A 20593-nucleotide genomic window follows, 5' to 3' on the forward strand; every position below is an offset into this window, starting at 1 on the left:
CAAAGGCCCTGGGGCAGGAGAGTATCTAGCCTGTTTGAGGAACACCAAGGAGGCTAGCGGAGTTGAAGCAAAGTGAGCCAGGGAGAGAGGAGCAGACTAGGTCAGAAAAGTAATGGGGTGGGGGTAGGAGTGCTCATTTAAGACTCTGTAGGGCATAATAAGGACTTTGTCTTTATTTTGAGTGGAATGGGGAACCACTAAAGGTTTGGGACAAAGCAGTGACATAATGTGTATTATATTTTAAAAGGATCACTCTGGCAACTATGTTGAAAACAGAATGCAGGCAAGCAAGAGTGTAAGCAGGGAGACCACCTAAGAGGCTATTGCAGTAATCCAGGTGAGAGACGGTGGTGGCTTGGACCAAGGAGGTAACAGGAAGGAAAAGAGAAGTGGTCAGATTTTACCTATTAAAAAACTAGTTATAATACAGCATCGTGGTTATTTTAACAGAGGATGTTAAGAGAGCACAGAAAAAGGAACAATAATTCCACCAAAAAAACTTTTATAGCCAAAGTGACAACTTACCTGAGTCCTGAATGATATGTAAAAGTTCACCAAGAAAAAGAGCCAGGAAGAACAATTCAAAGAAGGAAACCAGCACAGAGTTGTTGGTGGCCCAGGAGAAATACAGAAAATAATCCTTTCTCTAGGAAGCTTATATGCTCATTAGGGAAACAAGACAGTTAATCACTTAAAGACTAGAGTCACAGGTGCTACTGGAATCAAAATCAGCAGAGGGACTTTGGACTGTAGAAATAAACAGTAATGCTAGCAAGATACTCAAGAAAAGATGCCAAAGAAGAATCAGGAAATGTGGGAAAAGTGACTCTGATTCATAAAAGGTCCACAGGACCACACCAACAGGTCTGTCAACATTATACTGGCCCTGAATCACCATTCAAAATTCCCCAAAATCTTATCCTCCTCTACCAGCTCCCACCAACAGACCAAACCCATACCTTGTCAAGAAATGCTAAGGTTACCCAGACAGAGCCAGGTAAAACAATTACTTTTCTTAGAACTTCTAGTACTTTTCCCCACAACATGTAAGTCAAAACCAGAGCTTTGATTGTGCTTGAAAAATAATGTGTGTTGGGTTGACTATGTAGAGGAGCGACACCTTGTATCTTCTTTTATTGGTTTGCTCTGTGTGCCCCCAACTTCTGAAACAGTGGTATATAAACCAGATTATACCCTTTCCTCCTCTAATTTGCCATTCATTTTCATCTCTTTCTACCCAAATCTACATATCTTCTTCTCCCTAAGAAGGCCCAAAATAGCAAAAACGGAACACAAGGTGCTTCAGGTAAATTTCTCCCCAAGCCCAGATTACTTGCCCTTTATTATATGAAAGTCACCTTGCCTCAGGTCCTCCACAAAATCTAGCACCTGGGATTCCCTAAAAAATTCAAGGAAGCATGACCTACCGATAAGCTAATTCTAAAATAATATTTAACATTTATTAAATGTTTAATAAATGTCAGGAACAGTTTTATTACTATAATCCACACATCAACCCTAAGAAGTACTGTTTTTATTCCAACTGAGGCAGAGATAAGTAACAAGATCGAGTTCATACAACCAATTAATAAAGGAGTTAAGACTGAAGCCCAAGATGTCTAGCTCCAGAGCCCATACTCTTGAACTACTACTGTACAACAACATGAACTCAGTAACTCCATCATTTCTTCCCCTTTTCTAGACCAGTTGAGTGTGACCTTTCAGAACAGTGATTTACTGGCCTCATTCTCCCTTCCTAGGGAGAGAAACATAGTTGCCTGGATTCCTTATTCCTTCCCCAGAATGAAGACTGTCAGCAGGGGTGCCATTAAGAACAGCTCAAGTAATACATGCCCAAGCACCCAGTTCCTTGCAGCCAGCCAAACAGAAGAGGAAGGAGCTATGCTATGCTTTTCTCTTCCCCAGCAGCCCCTTCCCTAGTCCTTTTTAATTACAGGAGTCAATATCTGAGTCTCTACAAATATGAGTTTATATAGGGAACCAAAAGTCACCATAACAAAAATATCCAATAATAAATTGTTTGCTTAGAAAAATGTTTTTATATAAGACTAGCATCTATCCCTTCAATGTCAATTAGAAACTGAAATCTAGCAAAAGATGAAAAATTTCAAGATAAAAGCAATGTAAGAGAAGTGTTCAAATGACAAAGGCACTAATTTATGATAATCTGACATAAGTAGATAAATTTTAAAAATTAAAAATAAAAATTTGACCAGAATGATAAGTATTTCAAAATAGAATGATTTCACATTCAACGATTAAGAGAAAGTCCTCAGGTATTTTTGCAAAAACAAACAACAACAAAAACTCAATACTTGATTTTACTTGGTTTCTTCTTAGAATTAGCTCATCATGGTTAAATGATTACCCACATTTTGTCATATATAGCTAGGATACAACCATTTTCATAGTTTCTAGTCATTCTTCAAGATAAGGTCTCAGATTTTCTTTTTCACTATGTACAATAAAATTTTGGTTCCTATTTTATCTCCTGAAGTAATTTATGTATACATTTTCCTTTGTCTATTATATTGTGATCCTCATCATTAAAATAGAAGCAGTGTAATAAATATTTGTTAAATTGAATTGAAATAAAATCAATAGAACATATGTCATACCACAAGGTCTCAATGTCTAATGCCTAAGTTATCAGTTAGCACCTTAGCACGTTATTGAATTATGGACAGATAACAACAAGAATTGGGAAAAAGGACAGATGCCTACAAGTATGAGGTCTACAATCAGCATGAAGAGGATGACCCAATGAGAAGTGGAATAAAACCAAAGACAGACAGAAACCCTTCACTTCATCTGCTGCTCAAGGTGTACTTCAGCCATGACATTCAAAGTCATTCACTTGCCAGAGTCTGTCAAAATTAGTTCACCTCCTCCCAAATCAAACTTAATTGATGTTCCATACAGTTCCCTGGTACTTTTCAGAGAAGACTTCTCGTTATGCTTGACCTTTTCAATAATTATACCATTCACTGGGTCCCAAACAGCATGCTAAGTGCTGCCCCCTTCTATCTCCAAAATTTTCATGCTTTCTATTTTATTCCGCCTCCTCATCTGAATTAAGCTTTTGAGGGAGGAAGGGTGCACTTTCAAAAAAGAATACAACTAAAAAATCTGACACTCTGTTCTCAGAATTAGCTCATAGTTAAATGATGGGGAGAATCTCTCTTAAGGACTCAGCATTTACTATGAAGACTGATAGTACTGAGTTACAAAAAAAAAAAAAAAAAAAAAAAACCTGTATTTTAAGCCCCAAATGACTAAGATAATATTATCTGTCAAGATCAAGTTTCCAATTACCCCAAAAACACACTCTGATGCACAGTTGGAAGAGGGATCAAAAGAAAGTTTAATTCAGTTATAAAATAAATAAATGTGAATGTTCAAGATATACATTAATTTTATCTTTCTGCTGAAACGAGTCACCACAAACTTAGGGGCTAAATCAACACAAATGTATTGTCTCACAGTTCTGGAAGGCAGAAGTTCAAAATGGGTCTCACTAAGCTAAAATCAAGGTGCCGGTAGGGCTGTGTTCCTTTTGGAGGCTCTAAGGAAAATCCTGTTTTCTTGCTTTTTACAGCTTCTAGAGGCTCTCCCTATTCCTCAGCTCATGGCCACCTACCAACTTCAAAGCTAGCAACTGCATCACACTGACAAATACTCAAATACCAACCTCTTCCACATGTAAAAGACCCTATGATCACATGGGGCCAACCAGATAATTTAGGCTAATCTTATTTTAAAGTCACCTGATTAGCAACCTTAATTTCATCTGCAAACTTAATCCTCCTTTGCCACGTAATATAACATATTCACCAGTTCTGGGGATTCGTATGTGGACAGTAAGTTCTTACCAATCAATAATTACCTGTAATGTAGGTGGATTAATACTCCAATCAAAAGACCAAAAGACATGGAGTGGCTGAATTGATAAGGAAAGAAAAAAAAAACTATATGCTACCTGCAAGAGATTCACTTCACTTTTAAGGACACGTGAAGACTAAAAGTGAAGGGATAGAAAAAGATATTCCATGAAAATTAAAAAATAAAAAAGAGAAGAGAAGCTAGACTTCTATCAGATAAAATAGATTTCAAGACAAAAACTGTAAAAAGAGACAAAGAAGGTCATCACATAATGATAAGGGGGTAAATTCATCAATAGGATATAATGATTATAAATATAAATGCACCTACATCAGAGCACCTAAATATATAATATAAAGCAAATATTAATAGACCTTCAGGAAGAGATAGGTTGTGACATAATAATAGTAGGGAACTTTTGGCAAGGGAGCAATGGCAATCGATAGATCATCCAGGCAGAAAATCAATAAGGAAACATTAGCTTAAACTATACTTTAGACTGAATGGACCCAACAGACATCTAAAGAACATTCCATCCAACAACAGCAAAATACACATTCTTCTCAGGCACACATGGTACACTCTCATACATTAGTCCACAAGTCTTAAAAAATTTAAAAATATTTAAAGCACATAAAGAATCTTTTCTAACCACAATGGTATTGCTATGGTTTAAATGTACATGTCCCTCCAAAATTCCTATGTAGGAACCTAATATGTAATATGATAGTATTTTAAGAGATGGGGCCTTTTGGAAAGTTATGAGCACTTCACCCTCATAATGGGATTAATGTTCTTAAAAAAGAGGTTGAAGTGAGCAAGCTAGACATTTTTGCCTTTCTGCCATGTGAAGACATAATGTTCCTCCCCGCTTCCACCAAATGAGAATACAGAAGGTTCTGTAATGAGGAATGGGCTGCACCAGACACCAAATATACTGGCACCTTCATCTTGGACTTCCCAGCCTCCAGAATGTGAGACATAAATTTCTATTATTTATAAATTATGAAGTCTAAATTATTTTATTACAGCAGCTGGAATGGACTAAGGTATGAAACTAGAAATTAATAACAACATAAATTTCAGGAAATTCACAATACACAAAAATTAAACAACATGATCATGAACAATCACTTGGTCAAAGAAGAAATTAAAAGCGAAATTTTAATATATCTTCAGACAAACAAAAATGGACAGGCAATATACCAAAACTTATAGGATGCACGAGTTCTAAGAGGGAAGTTTACTGCAACACATGCCTACATCAAAAAGATCTCAAACAAATAACCTAATGTTACATCTCAAGGAATTAGAAAAAGAACAAAATAAGCCTAAAGTTAGTAGAAGACATGAAATGATAATGATTGGAGGAGAAATAAATGAAATAGAGGCTAGAAAAACAATAGAAAAAATAAACAAAATTGAAACTTGGTTTTTTAATAAAGATAAACAAAATGGATGTACCTTTAGCTAGATTAACTAAGAAAAAAAGAGAGAAGACTCAAATGAATGAAATCACAAATGAAAGAGGAGACAGTACAACTGATGCCACAGAAATACAAAGGATCTTAAGAGATTTCTTATGAACGATGTTATGCCAACAAATTGGATTAACTAGAAGAAATAGATTAATTCCTAGACATATACAAACTACCAAGACTGAATCATGAAGAAACAGAAAATCTGAACAAATAACAAGTAAGAAAATTGAATCTATAGTAAAAGTCTCCCATGAATGAAAATCCCAAGACTTGATGGGGGCTTCACTGCTGAATTCTACTTTTTAAAGAACTAATACTAATCCTTCTCAAACTCTTCCTTAAAATTGAAAAAGAGGGAATACTTTCAAATTCATTTTATAAGGCAAGCATTACCATGATACCAAAGCCAGACAAGGATACTACAAAAAAAGAAAATTATAGGCCAATATCCCTGATGAACAGAGGAGCAATAATCCTCAACAAAATGCTAGAAAACCAAACTCAACAGCACATTAAAATTATCACCCATCATGATCAAGTAGAATTTATCCCAAGGATGCAAGGATGGTTCAACATACACAAATCTATAAATGTGACAGACCAAGAAAGATAAAAACCCATACAATTATCTCAATAAATGCAGAAAAAACATTTGAGAAAATTCAACATCCTTTAATGATAAGAACTCTAAACAAATTAGGTATAGAAGGGACTGTACCTGAACACAATAAAGGTCATATATGACAAACCTATGGCTGACATCATATTCAACAGAGTTAGTAAAAAGTTGAAAGATTTTCCTCCAAGATTAGGAACAAGATAAAAATGCCTGATCTTGCCACTTCTATTCAACATAGTACTGAAAGTCCTAGACAAAGTAATTAACCAAGAGAAAGAAATAAAAGACACCAAAATTGGAAAAGAAAAGGTTAAATTATCCCTGTGTGTAGCTGACATGATATCATAAACCTATCAGAAACCCTAAAGATACCAATAAAAAAACTATCAAAACTAATAAATGAATTCAGTAAAGTTGCTAGACACAAAATCAACATACAAAAATCAGTAGCATTTCTACATATTAACAATGAACTATCTCAAAAAGATATCATGAAAACAATCCCATTTATAATAGTTATGAAAAAAATAAAATATTTAGGTCTAAATTTAACCAAGGAAGTGAAAGACCTATACACTGGAAACCATAAAACACTGATGAAAGAAATTGAAGAAGACACACATAAGTGGAAAGATATTTTGTGTTCATGGCTTAGAAGAATGAATATTGTTAAAATGTTCACACAGCCCAAAGTGATCTACCACCTCTATTAAAATTCCAATGACTTTTTCACAGAAATAGAAAAAGAATCCTAAAATTCATATGGAACCACAAAAGGCCCTGAATAGACAAAGCAATCTTGAATAAAAAGGGCAAAGTTGGAGGCATCACACTACTCAACTTCAATATATACTACAAAACTATAGTAATCAAAACAGCATGGTAATGGCATAAAAACAGACACATAGACCAGTGGAACAGAATAGGGAGCCCAGAAATAAATCCACACATTTACAGTCAATAGATTTTTAACAAAATTTCCAAAACCCCACAAAAGGGAAAGAAAAATTTGTCAATAAATAATGTTAGGAAAACTGGGTATCTTCATGCAAAATAGTAAAATGAGATCCTCACCTCAAGCCATATACAAAAATCAACTCAAAATTGATTATAGAACTTAAACATAAAATCTGAAACTGTAAAACTACTAGAAGAAAACATAGGGCAAAAGCTCTAGAACATTGGCCTGAACAATGATTTTTTTGGATATCATACCAAAAGCATGGGCAACAAATGCTAAAATAGACAAATGGGATTGTACCCAACTAAAAAGTTTCTGCACAGCAGAGGTAACAATCAACAGAGTGAAAAGACAACATTCCATTTTATCCTCTCACAGAATGGGAGAATGAAAGAAAATATTTGCAAATCATATACCTGATAAGGGATTAATATCCAAAATATATCAGGAATTTGAACAACACAATAGCAATTAAACAAATAAACTGATTTTTAAAAATGGGCAAAGGAACTGAATAAACATTTTTCAAAAGAAGACATACAAATGGCCAATAGGTATACAAAAAATATTCATCATTAATAATAGTCATAGGAATGTATATTAAAACCACATTGAGATATCACTTGTTAGAATGGCTATTGTCAAAAGGATGAAAGATAACAAGTGTTGGCAAGGATGTAGAAAAATAGAACCCTAGCACACTGCTGATGAAAATGTAAAGTGGCACAACCATTAAGGAAAAGAGTATGTAAGTTCCTCAAAAATTAAAAACAGAACTACCATGTGACTTAGCAATCCCACGTCTACATGTATATCCAAAGGAAATGAAATCAGTATGTCAAAGAGATAAATGGATTCCTGTGTTCACTGCAGAATTATTCACAATAGCCAACATATGGAATCAACCTAAGTGTCCATCAATGGATGAATAAATACAAAAAAATGTGGTATATATACACAATGGAATACTATTCCACTTTAAAGAAGAAAATCTTGTCATTTGTGACAACATGGATGAACCTGGAAGACATTATGTAAAGTGAAATAAGCCAGGAACAGAAATACAAATCCCACATGATCTATCTCACTTTTATGTGAGATCTAAAAAAGTTGAACTCATAGAAGCAGAGAGTAGAATGGTGGTTACCAGGAGCTGGTGATGCAGGAGAGGTGTAGGGGAGATGTTGGTCAAAGGATACAAAATTTCAGTTAAATGGAGCAATATGTTCAAGAGATCTATTGTACAATATGGTGACTAGAACTAATAACAATGTATTGTATTCTTGAAAATTACTGAGAGTAGATTTTAAGTGTTCTCACCACACAAAAAAATATAAGTATCTGAGGTAATTAATATGTTAATTAGCTCATATTAGCCATTCCACAATGTATATATATTTCAAAACATCATGTTGTATATGATAAATGTACACAACATTTATTTGTCAATTTAAAAAGTAAATTAAATAAATTTTAAAACAACAAAAGTCTCAAATCTCATCATCTAAATCATCTAACTGAGGTAGGAGTAAAGTTCTGAGTATACCCCATTCTGGGGCACAACTTGAAACAAAATATCTGCTCCCAAAATACAATGGTGGGACAGATATAGGATAATAGCTATAGATATTCCCATTCAAAAAGGGAGAAAATAGAAGTTTAAAAAAAAAAAATCACTAGACCCAAGCAATTTTGAAATCCAGCCAGGCAAACTCCACTTAGTGTCAAGGTCTGGAAATAATCGTCTGTGATTTTTGCCTCCACCCTCTGGGCTCTCAGCTCTGTGATCTGGGCTCTCAATTCTGCCCTTTAAGCCAACCTTCTTTTTCCATGAAAGGTGCTCCATGTTTACAGCTGAGTAGTTTTATCAACCTGTTTCTTGTTTGTAGAATTTTGAAGATCCAACAACTTTCTTCCATTTTATCCTCTCACTGATTCTGTCAGGCAAAGCCAGCAGCATTTTTGCTAATATAATATATTCTTAAGAACCTTGTAGGTTTCCTATGTATGTCATGAGGATTCACTCCATTAGACAGAAATACTTCCACAGATAGTTCTTGGACAATTCCATCTCTATTTCTGACCTCTGCTGAAACGGTTGAGAGGATCTGTGATTCACATATATTCTTCAAAGAGCCCTCTATATAACTGAATAATCAGACCTTTGGATATTTCTGAGGCACTAGCAAAAGATTTTCCAGCCATACCCTTGGCTTTCTCTCCAGAACAGGCATTCCTCACAGTGAATCTCCTATTTTAAAATCTTTTGGAATCTGGATAGGTTGAGAATTTCTCAAATACCAAGTTCTGGATCCTTTTTGCTTAAGAGCTCTTCCCTCAATCTATCTCTCTTCTCTTACATTTTACTATAAGCAGCAAGAAAAACTAGAGTGCACCTTCAACACTTTGCTTGTAATGACCTTGGCTAAATATCTAAGTTCATTGCTTACAAATTTTGCTTTCCACATAACAACAGCTAGGCTTTCTGCCACTACATAGCAAAGATCCCCCTTCCTCTAGTTTACAATAACAAGTATCAAAATCTGTATTAGTTTCTTATTGCTGCTATAACAAATAATCACAAACTTAGTGACTTAAGTCAACACAATTTTATTATCTCACAGTTCTGGAGATTAAAAGTCCAAAATGAGTCTCACTGGGCTAAAATCAAGGTATTGGTAGTACTGTGTTCCTTCTGGAGACTCTATAGGAAAACTCATTTTTTTGCCTTTTCTGGCTTCTAAAAATTTCCTGTATTCCTTGGCTCATGGCCCACTTTCATCTTCAAAGCAGCAATGGCCAGTTTAGTCTTTCTCACATCACATCATCCTGACACTGACTCTTCTATTTCCCTCTGCCTATTTTAAAGTATTCTGGTAATTACACAGGGCCCACCCAGATAATCTATGATAGCCTCCTTACCTTAAGGTCAGCTGATTAGCAACCTAATTTCCCCTTGCCAAAGAACATAACCTACTCTTTGGTTCCAGAATTAAGACATGAACATCTGTGAGGGATCATTATTCTTCCCACCACAATATACCACTGTAAAGTGATAAAATTTCAATTCTTCTATATTAATATGCCCCACCATGTAACCTGGTCCCTGCCTTCCTCATTTGCTTCATTTTATATTACTACCCCTATGTCTCCACTACTTTAGGCTTCTTTCACTTTCTAAAATGCACCATGCTCGTTGCAGCCTCAGAACCTTTGCTCATGCTATTCCCTTTGCCTGTGTTACTTTCTCTCTCTCAATCCCCACAGCCTCTCTTCTCCAGACTACTCTTACGTATCCTTCAGCTAACAACTTAAATGACTCTTATTCAAGGATGGTTTCCCTGAAACTGTGTCTTCCCAAACTAGAATCTAGGTTCCCATTAGATCCTTAGTTTTTCTTCATATAATTTATCTTAATGGTGATTAAAATTATTGTCTATATATTAATAATTGTTTGATGGCTACTTTTAAGGCACTATAGAGGCAAGGTTAAGTTCTAATTTCTTCATTTCTTTTATGCCTAACACCTAGCAGTATAGGAGTTGCACAATAATTTATTTGAATGAATAAACATAAGTTGTTCAATCTTTATAACAGTATTCATTTTATAATTGAGGGTGCTGAAGCTCAGAGAAATTAAGTAACTTCACCAACAACACAACTAATGAGATTCTATCTGAGTCTATCTGATTTCTAAGCCCATCTCTTAATCATTGTGTTATTCTACTTTACTAGGGCACCAGTGACAATTACCCTAAATTCACAGAGGCTTACTAACCATCATACAGAAGACAAACACTCATTGCTACCTCGCTTTCCTTAATGCAGTTACTTGCATTGCTTGCCTACTAAATCCATGGGCTACCACCAATACCTTATTTCATTCCTGTTTTCAAACACCAGCGTAAGAGTAGACCTATGAACATTCTTTTTTCCTTTAAAGTCTTAAAGTTCTTTAAAAATAACTATTAAGCTTATTTTCAAATTACCAACTTGGAGGAAAATATGCTTTGATTTAACTACTTCTCTTGTGGGGATTAATGAGATTATAAAATCTATGAACACTTCAGAATAAATTGTATTAAACCAACAGAGGAAGCTATCTACTCTGGGAACCTGGCCAGACAAAGATCTAAAATCAAAGACTTAAAATCAAAGATCTAAAAATCACGCTAACGTTGCTAGAAAGTCCTAGAACTGTGCTTCTGTATGCTCTCATTCCTGAGCTTTCATGTACACAGCAGAAGGAACAGTATTATGATCATAATCTTGGAAAATATTTCCCAGACTTTAAAATAAGGTAGGTGAATTCTATTTATAATTGTATTAACCCTTAATATTTCAGAACTCTTTATAACCTTTCTTAGGCCTTTTCATCATCAGCAGTCATTCCTCTGTTTATTAAAAGCATAATGTGTTTTTTGGGGGCTACAAGTCAGATTATAGCTAGAAATGACTAGAAAATCTTGATACAGATTCCAAACGATTACCTGGACACTTTTTAAAAAATTATAATTGACACCAATCAAATGCCACATTTATTAAAGGATGATCTAATTTAGCATCTTATTGCTTAAATTTCCAAAGCAACCATAACTCATATTTCAACAACAAAAATATTTTAGTGATTCTATGGTGGTTATTATGACAAAAAAATCAGGTATGACTTTAAAATATATTTCCATTTGTTTTTATTATATGTACATAATAAAATGTTAATAGTAGATTTATATGCCACAATAATTTGCAAAAACTATTTATAGTTTAAAAAAGTACTGAATTGCATATATCTCAGAAACTACTAAAGAAAAAAATAAAGCAGGCAAAAGGAGAAGCAATATTAAATGAGCAAAAATCACTGGGAAAGCATATGTTGATGTTTCTTTATTTTAAAGCTAAGAGAAAGAAGAAAATGGTGAGATATCTTTGCAGTAGAAAAATCTGATGGTTCAAAAATCTCTTCCATCTACATAGAACACATCCAATAGCACAAAGAAACTTGTATCATAGGTTCATATGAAATCCGAAAGCATCTTGCTGGTTTTATAATTTGTTACTATTTCTGCTATGACATTTTACACACTATACAAAATATCTGCAGCACCATCAACTCCCTATAAGTGGAATCTATAAAATCTTCAGAGTCTGAATGCTTTTGTCTCTCAAAACCAATGGAATCTCAGTGAAGCAGCAGGACTCAAAACTGACTTCAAAACAACAGTTTCCACATACTAATGGCAGAGAAAAGACCTTTCTGAGATAATTTGAACTACTCTACGAGGGTCAAAGGTCCACCTGTTGTCAATTTCTGAATCCAAATCTTAGAAGAAGAGAAATCACTGCAGCATAATCAATACATCAGTAAGCTATGCCTACTGAGAACACAGCATGCAGTAATACTGGCTGGTTGATTAGCTATATGAAATAAACTTCATAATTTGGCAGGAAATGAAATTTTACATCTTGAAATCTCATAAACTACATTTTTATGCATTTACTCTGTCTAAATAATGGGCTTGGTATCAACAAGGAAACAAAAACGACCAATTCATCAATATGCATTGATATCTAGTTACCATGGACAATTCAAGGAAAACATGTTTCTTGTGTCTTATGTATTTGGAACACAATGTCTACCTTGAGGAAGCTGGTACTTTAAATAAAAATGAATATTAAGAATTCTTTTTTTTTAGTACCCCAACTCCTCCCCCTTCCTACTCCCCAGCCCCTCTCTCCTTAAAAAAAGAAAAAAAGAAAAAAAGAAAAAGAAGAATTCTTTTTAAAAATTAACTAGGAAAAGATATTGATCTCTTGAGACTATTTCCTAGAAATTGTCTAATTGCTTAGCATCTGAACATAAAATGCACAATCCTGAAGGTTTCTATTTGTGACAGCTCAGATATTCTCCAGAGGAAGCTGGGAAGAACTCTAATAAAACTTAAAGGACTTTTGAAAATTTTAAGAGCACTTCGATACCATTTATTAGGAGCTTTACATTCGTTAAAGCCTTCCAGTTACTCAAATTGGCAGTCCAGAGATAACTTTGTTTCCAGTTCACAGAGATTGAAAATCAGAGATAAAAACAAAACAATACAAAACAAAAAACAGAACCTTAACTCTAATAACATATCTATTCAACTCTGAAATTTTGCTGACAGTCTAAACTATTTCCTTTATTTGATTTGGTCATTGTTTTTAAAGGATTCAATATTCAAGCCCCACCCTCTAAAAAGGACCTTTAAGTAAATAAAATATTATTACAAATATTTTTCACAATGCAAAACATTAATCAAAACAGAAAATTTAAACAATTTTTAAAAACCAGAAAATCACATTTTAATTTCTTCTAAGAGCAAATTTGTTTTAAATAAATGCAACACATGTCAATTTTCTCCTTTCCCAAATGTAAGCTTTGTGTTACTGTCCATGGTGACACATACTGGCTATATCAGGCAACAACACCACTACAGAAACACTGAAGTTTTATTTTATTTCTATTTCTTGGTGGCAGATTTGCTGAAGTGGTTTTATTTTGCATATCCAACTCTTTAGTAATAATGAGTTGCACCAGTTTTGAAGCCATGGCACCAAAATCACAAAAAAAAAATCTGGGTGAGGTGGGAGAAGATGCTTTAGTCTATCAGATATGTCAAACCAAACTCCATTTCTCTTTTGCTTTCATCTATACTTCACCATATGTGACTCTAGTCTTTCCATACAGGTTTAGCCACTTTTTAAAAGCTCATATTACAGCATCTTTCCACAAACCAAGCAATCTTCAAAAGCTCTGTTAAATCAAAGTTGAAGGCTTGATGCATTGGAATTTGCTTCTGACTGCACAACACATTTAAGTGTAATTTGAAATGTAGACATTTGTACATAGCCAATGTCCACTGATTTCAAAAAAAAAGTTTAAAATCCCAAGTATACAATTAATAATGATACAAGGGTAAACTTCTAGATTAACGTTTACTTAAAATCTTTTCAAAATAATTTCGTGAATATTATTCCTTCTCTCTTGTCATTGGTGGAGAAGGAATAATGATGATCTTTCAGTGATGAATCTTGCCTCAAACACAGTATGTTTGTGATAGACAGTAGGTAAAAACACTCTGAAAGCTACTCTCATAAAGAAATTTCTCCCAGCAGGGCACCATTGTACCTGAAACTTTTAGAGATCAGTGACTTAACTAAGATTAAGCTATACTGTTTCCTACCTAAATCAATTTCACCCAAATGAGGCGATTGTGTTATAATTCATTGTTCCCCAGACTCTAAAATCAACCATCTGTCATCGGAGTTTCTGTACGGTAATTAAGGAACTATCCATTAGAACTGGCAAGAGTACAAAGTAAAAAGGAGGGGAGGGCAGAAAAAGCAAGCACTTAGAAAGAGATGGGGATATGTGTCTCACACTGACCCCTCCACACCTCAGTTCAGGTATTGCCATCCACGAGGCAACACAAAGTTAGGAGGGGCGGCGAGGCCAACTCCTCGTGGGATTATCAGAACTGGAACCACACAGGGGACTCAGCACGCTGGATCATACCTTGAAAGAGAAAGGCTTTCGTCCCATTGTGCAGCCCCGGGACCTGGCGCACTCCGGTCGTGGACTCCCCAAGTTCTAACTCTGCTAAGACGTCAATCTGTAGGGAGGGGTCCACACCAAGCCCCCAAACTGGTCAAGGGGAAGGGAGAGAAAGAAAAAGCTCCATCAAAATGCAAGCCTTTTTCTCCAGGGAAGCAGAAAACCGCGTCTTGGCGACAATATTGGGAACTGATGACGAAAGGCGACTCCCTCCTCCGCCACGGAGAGCCTTACCTGAGATCAGCAGCCAAGCTTTAAATAGCGGAGCACCCAGTCCCATTTCCATGACCTACTTTAAACCCCTCTCGTGCAAAGTTCCCCCTCAGCCCTCAGACACCGGACTAGGGGCGTGACCCGCCTCGCCGTCTCCAAGGCAAGCACAGAAAAATCCAAATCCAAACCCGCCCCTACTCCAGTCTTCCCACTCCAGACCTACTTAGGGTCCGGGAAAGGCGAGGCGTCTCCCCACCAGCCCAGGCTGCTCCGAGGTGGGAGCCATCCCTTTCCCTTGCCCCGGCTCTGCCGCCACTCACCTGCTCCGAGACCGAAGATCAAACAGAATGTTCTCAGTAAGACCCGAGACTCCATGGTGTGGATCTGCTCAGTCCATCGTCTCCCTCTTTAAAAATAAAAATCAAAATCAAAGAGGTTCTTGGAATCAAGCGGAAAAATAGCGCTTGCCTCTCCTGCAGCTGCCTCGGATTTACTGATTAGTAGGATTAATACGATTTGGTTGCCTAAGAAAGAAAAAGGAGGCCCCCCCAGGCGCGTGAAGAACTTAGACCCTCCAATGCGCACATCATTCCCACACGCAGAGCCGAGGCAGCGGCGCGGGCTGGGAGGGGGGTCTGGAGGGAGGAGCAGGACTCGCCCCGGGGCTGCCCCGCCGCCGGGGAATTAGCTCCCCAGCCGAATAAAAGCAGCCAAAGACTGGCACACTCGGAGGAAGGGAGGCGGCCCCGAGAAAGCCTGGGCTGGGGCGGCCCTGCACCCGCCCGTCTTCTCCGCCGCCCGAACCTGTTGTAAAGGCAGAGACAATGGAGAGAGCGCGGGGAGACGCGCGGAGAGACCGCTCCTCCCGGGAGGGAGGGGCGGGGGGAGGCGGGGAGAGGAGGAGAAGGGAGGGGCCGCGGAGGGCGAGGCCGGGCGCTCAGTGTGCCTCTCCCGCACGGGCTCCCCGGTTCCAAGCCCGGGTCTAGCGAGCCCCCGGAACCGCCGCAGCCTCCGCTCTCCTCCCTCCCTCCCTCTCTTGATGACCCGGGCAACGCCAACCTCCTTTAGAGATCAGAAGATCAAAATTCAAGGTGCTAAGTTAATGGGTGGTCTTTGCTCTCACCCCTCGATATCGGGCGCGTGTCCTGAAAGACAGATGGAGAGAGAGAAAGGACCACCCAACTGTAGGAGGCGAGGCAAAAAAGAAGCCGGCGTGCACCCGAGCACTGAGCTCCGGAGCAGCCCCGGAGCGCAGGACACTTCCCCTCCCCGTCGTGTCGTGCGGAGGAAGGCTGCCCAGGCACGCTCGACTCCCGAGATGGAGCTGGACAAAGTACAGAGAGACTGGCAGAGAGAGAGACACGCGGAGACGGGTGGAAGCCCTGGGAGCCCTAGTGGAGAGGTTCCCTGCCCGGGGCGAGGCGCTGGAGAGCTTCCCCAGAGCGGAGAGCGCATAGGAAAACTTAGCCAGGAGCTGCTGGACAGCTCCGGGACCTCGCGCGCCCCCTGCCAAACGCGGCGCGGAGAGCCGGCCTCGGGTTCTCCAGGACAGGCAGGAGGCGAGCGGCACAGAGCCAGGGTGCCTATCCACGCGGAAAAGGATATATAGATCAGAGACAGAGACAGAGAGAGTCAGAGACACAAAGAGAGACAGAGAGAGAAAGAGGCAGAAAGAGAAAATAGAGCACAGGCGAGAGAAAAGAGCCACCCATTATTGACCATGCCTGGGTCCATAAAATGGGGTCACTTGAGATGTATTTCTCAACAGGCAGAAGTACATTCAAAGTCAATGGAACATAACATTTTTTCTACATAGCCCTAAAATTGTGAGGTAAATTTTGAGGAATGACATTCAACTTCCATTTGGGGGAAGTTAAGAGTTTCAAAATTATTAAAATGTTAATCTGTACAAAGATGAACTGAGTTTCTTAACCTTCCATCCAAACAGGTGGATACTGAATTCTCGAACTGAATCCTACACAGCTACAGTTACAAAATACCTACCGGGTAGTGTGAGGTTCTTGTAGGAATATATGTTATATCTATATCTACACCTATAGGTATAAATGTAGATATTAGAATATAATATACTATATGTACTATATTTTACTTTAGTGGGAAGGGCATTTTTAGCTCTGTCCTTGGAATTTTTAAGGGAAAAATCAGAATTTGGGAACTTTTCCAAATTTATCTTTAATTCTCTCTCATTACCAAATTTTCCATTTAATTCTATTTGTAATTTTGTAAACTTTGAGAAATATTCTGGTACTTTTATGTGATAAAGGATTGTTGCATGAAACTTCCCAATTTGCAAAACCACACCAAATAAAATTAATATAATTAAATTTAATTGATTCAAAGGAAATTATTTATCATAGAATTAAAGTCCTTTCTATAACAGTACATTCAAAATATTAAATTGTAAGAAGTATCTACAAAAATAACATAAAATAGGTTTTAAATAATGCTACTATTTAAAATGCTACTGGAAGAGTTAACAGGAGGAAAACATAAATATACATATATACATACTTACATGTAGAAGTTCTCCTAACCTAGTGTATTCAACCAACTCACAGAATTAGGGATACTCCCCAATTTATCTCACTCTCACCCATGACATGCTGAAAGCTGGTGGTTATTAGGCTTGTCTCTAGTACCACACACATACTTATGCTCTCTCCATAACAGTGGTATTTTGTACCCAAAATTATCCCAGTTGAACCAGCCACTGTAATTATTTGACCTAATCAAATATTACAGAAACCATTAAAATATGAATATGGGGAGGGGGAGATTTGTTTCTATAAGGTATAAAGTTTGGAAAACCATAATAAAGGTGAATCATTTTATGAGTTAGGCAGAGTTTCTCAACCTGGATAAGGGTTCTCAGCCTTAGCACTACTGACATTATGGAGTCAGATAATTCTTCGTGTGGGCTGTCATGTGCCTTGTAGGAAGATTAGTAGCATCCTGGTCTCTATGCACTAGATGCTAGTATTTTCAATATTCCATTTTATCTATGTGTCTTTTGACTGTATCCCTTTGTGCAGCTTTTTAAATTGGTGTTCTAGGGACTACAATATTCTTACTTTTCACCTTCTACCTAGAGTCCATATGTTACCATTTCAATTGGAATATAGAAACCTTACTGCCATATCCTCACCTCTTTAGGTGATGGTTGTCTCAAACATTGTATCAACATACACTAAAACTCCTTTTGGACAACGTTAAAGTTTTTGTTTGCCATCACTGTGGTAAGCATAATAATACCCTTCTTTCCTTTCCCTCAAAAAACTATTTCCATGTCCTAATCCTGGGAACCTGTGAATCTTACATCACATGGCAAAGGGGATTTAAGGTTGTAGATGGAATTAAGATTGCTAATTAGGTGATCTTAAAATAGAGAGATTATCCTAGATTATCTGGGTATGCCCAATATAATTACAAGGGTCCTTAAAAGAGAGAGGCAGAAGATGAGGTCAGAGTAATGCAATATGAGAAGAATTTGTCTTCCTGTTCCTATCTATAAAGATGGAAGAATATAGAAGGGATATGAGCCAAGGAATGTGGGAAGCCTCTAGAAACTGGAAAGGGCAAGGAAAAGGACTATCCCCTAGAGCCTCCAGAAAGGAACACAGTCCTGCTGATACCTTGATTTTAGCCCAGTGAGAACCACTTTAGACTTCTGAACTACAAAACTGTAAGATAATAATTTTCATTGTTCTAATCCACTAAATTTATGGTAATATGCTACAGCATCCACAGAAAACTAATATAAATACTAACCACATGATGAAAAATTCAGTCAAAATGGTTGACTCCACTGACCCCGAGGGGATGTTCTCCTGCCATATATACATATCAAAGCTAAATATAATGTCCATTTTTTTAATTCATAGATGAGTTTTAAATTAAGAAAATTCCCAGATTCTAGGACAAAAAGAAGTAGCAGAAGATTGGCAGAGAAAGCAATAGCTGACACCATGACAGGGACACAGGACACAGGGTTTCAGACTCTATAGGGACCCTAAGACAATAGAGTAGGATTTTAATATCTACTCCAGAGTTGAAAACAATGAATTATGGCCAAAGTCAGAAAAGGTGAAGATGTTAGTGATCCTCTGATGGGAGCAGAGAGCTTGGAAGGGTTACACCACCAATAAAAAGAAACTTTAAAAACATTGCACATTGGCCCAAGAAGTGGCAAAATGCTTGCCAGCTGCACATGACCTTAAGTGGAAAATAAAAGTCACCTATAACACGTATCAAATCTCAAGCTTTGCCACTTGCAGGTACAAGGTCCAAAATTATACTCCCCACTGGTATAGGAATTATAAAATCAAAAATTTGCGCAAAACTCTCAGGGTCTTCTGAAGAAGCAAATATAAAACTTCTGTTAAGTGCCCTTCCACAATCTCTGGCACACAAGAGGAAAATTTCTAATAATTTTATATAATAATAATGATAAGAGTAATAGTAAATTACATTGAAATAAAATACCATGAAAGAGAAGAAATACACACACAGAAAAGGGAATTAGTATCACATGAACTCAGTTATCAGGAAAAAATGAGATAGTATAAAATAAGGATGTTTTAATGATTGTAGATTTTTTAAAGGAATAGAAAAAAAATGAAGCTACAGAAATTATATGTGAAAATATTAGGCACATTTCAAAATAAACCAAATAAAACTTCTAGAAATAAGTATATAGAAAAAAGGTTATTTAAAAACAATATTAAAACTATTACCTATAATAAACAGCTGATAAAATAGAGCTAAAAATTAGTGAAGAAAAAATTGAGGACAAAAAATCAGATCTATGAATATTACCAAAAATGTGACAAGACAAATAAGGAGGATGGAAAACATGAACAAAACATTAATGCTAGAATTAAAAGATCCAAAACACAAGTACTTAGAGATATGGAATAATAGATAAGAGAGAATAGAGATAGACATTGTTATAGAAAACATTTAAATATTCATTTAAATGTTTTCAAAAATTAAAGAATGGCATGAGGTTCTAATTCTGGGTAAAATGGAATATGCACAGTTTATCCTTTGTTCCCCCCTAAATACCATCAAACCTGGATAGAATGAATGGAGTATTTGCGGACTCTGAAAATTAAATACTAATAGGCAAGTTAGGAAAGAAGACTAGAGTTTAAAGTACCACTATATTGGCAGTGAGTACTTCTACGAAGTAGATCACCACTTGGGTCACAGGCTGACCTCTGGGTGGTGCACACATAAGATACACCTGGATAGCACTACAAAGTCTTAAAATAATACCAAAAGAAGACTAGTCAAACTTTCAGTCTAAATCCAACCAGATCAACTGCCTGCTTAAAATTTAAAAAATGAACAATCAACATTCTCCATAGTACTTAATAAAATTCAGTCTTATAACATAATATTAAAATGTTCAGGATATAATATAAAAGTATTTGGCATATGAAAAGCCAGGAAAACTTCAACTTGCATAAGAAAAATACCATCAACAGACACCAATACCAAGATGACACAGACATTAGAATTATCTGAAAAAGACACTAAAGAAGTTATTATAAAAATGCTGTAAAAAATAAATACAAATACTCTTCAAACAAATGAAAAGATAGAAAGTGGCAGAAAATAAATAGAAGATATAAGCAAAAGCCAAATGGAAATTTTAGAGCTGGAAAACATAATAACTGAAAGTAAAACTCATTAGAATGGGCTCAGTAGCAGAATGGAGATGATAGTGGAAAGAGTCAGTGAGTATGAAAATAGATCAGTTGACATTAACCAATCTGAACATCAGGAGAAGATTTTTTAAAAAT

General features: G+C 36.7%; 1 protein-coding gene across 2 annotated transcripts in view; it reads right to left on the reverse strand.

The window, feature by feature from the left end:
• Positions 1-15739, reverse strand: part of NELL2 (neural EGFL like 2) — a 314905-nt gene extending 299166 nt beyond the window's left edge. Inside the window, exons 1-3 of one of the 2 annotated variants that reach the window (XM_069489903.1) lie at positions 15570-15739; positions 15086-15171; positions 14514-14642 (exon numbers count right to left, since the gene is read on the reverse strand). In XM_069489903.1, the coding sequence (XP_069346004.1) occupies positions 14514-14642; positions 15086-15140 (184 nt within the window). In that variant the 5' untranslated portion in view covers positions 15141-15171; positions 15570-15739. Of the gene's footprint in view, positions 1-14513; positions 14643-14786; positions 14896-15085; positions 15172-15569 lie in introns of those variants that run through there. The other variant, XM_069489905.1, reaches the window with a different exon arrangement.
• Positions 15740-20593: the final 4854 nt, after the last annotated feature.

Source organism: Eulemur rufifrons, chromosome 16 (assembly GCF_041146395.1).
Source record: "Eulemur rufifrons isolate Redbay chromosome 16, OSU_ERuf_1, whole genome shotgun sequence".
Classification (NCBI taxonomy): Eukaryota; Metazoa; Chordata; class Mammalia; order Primates; family Lemuridae; genus Eulemur; species Eulemur rufifrons.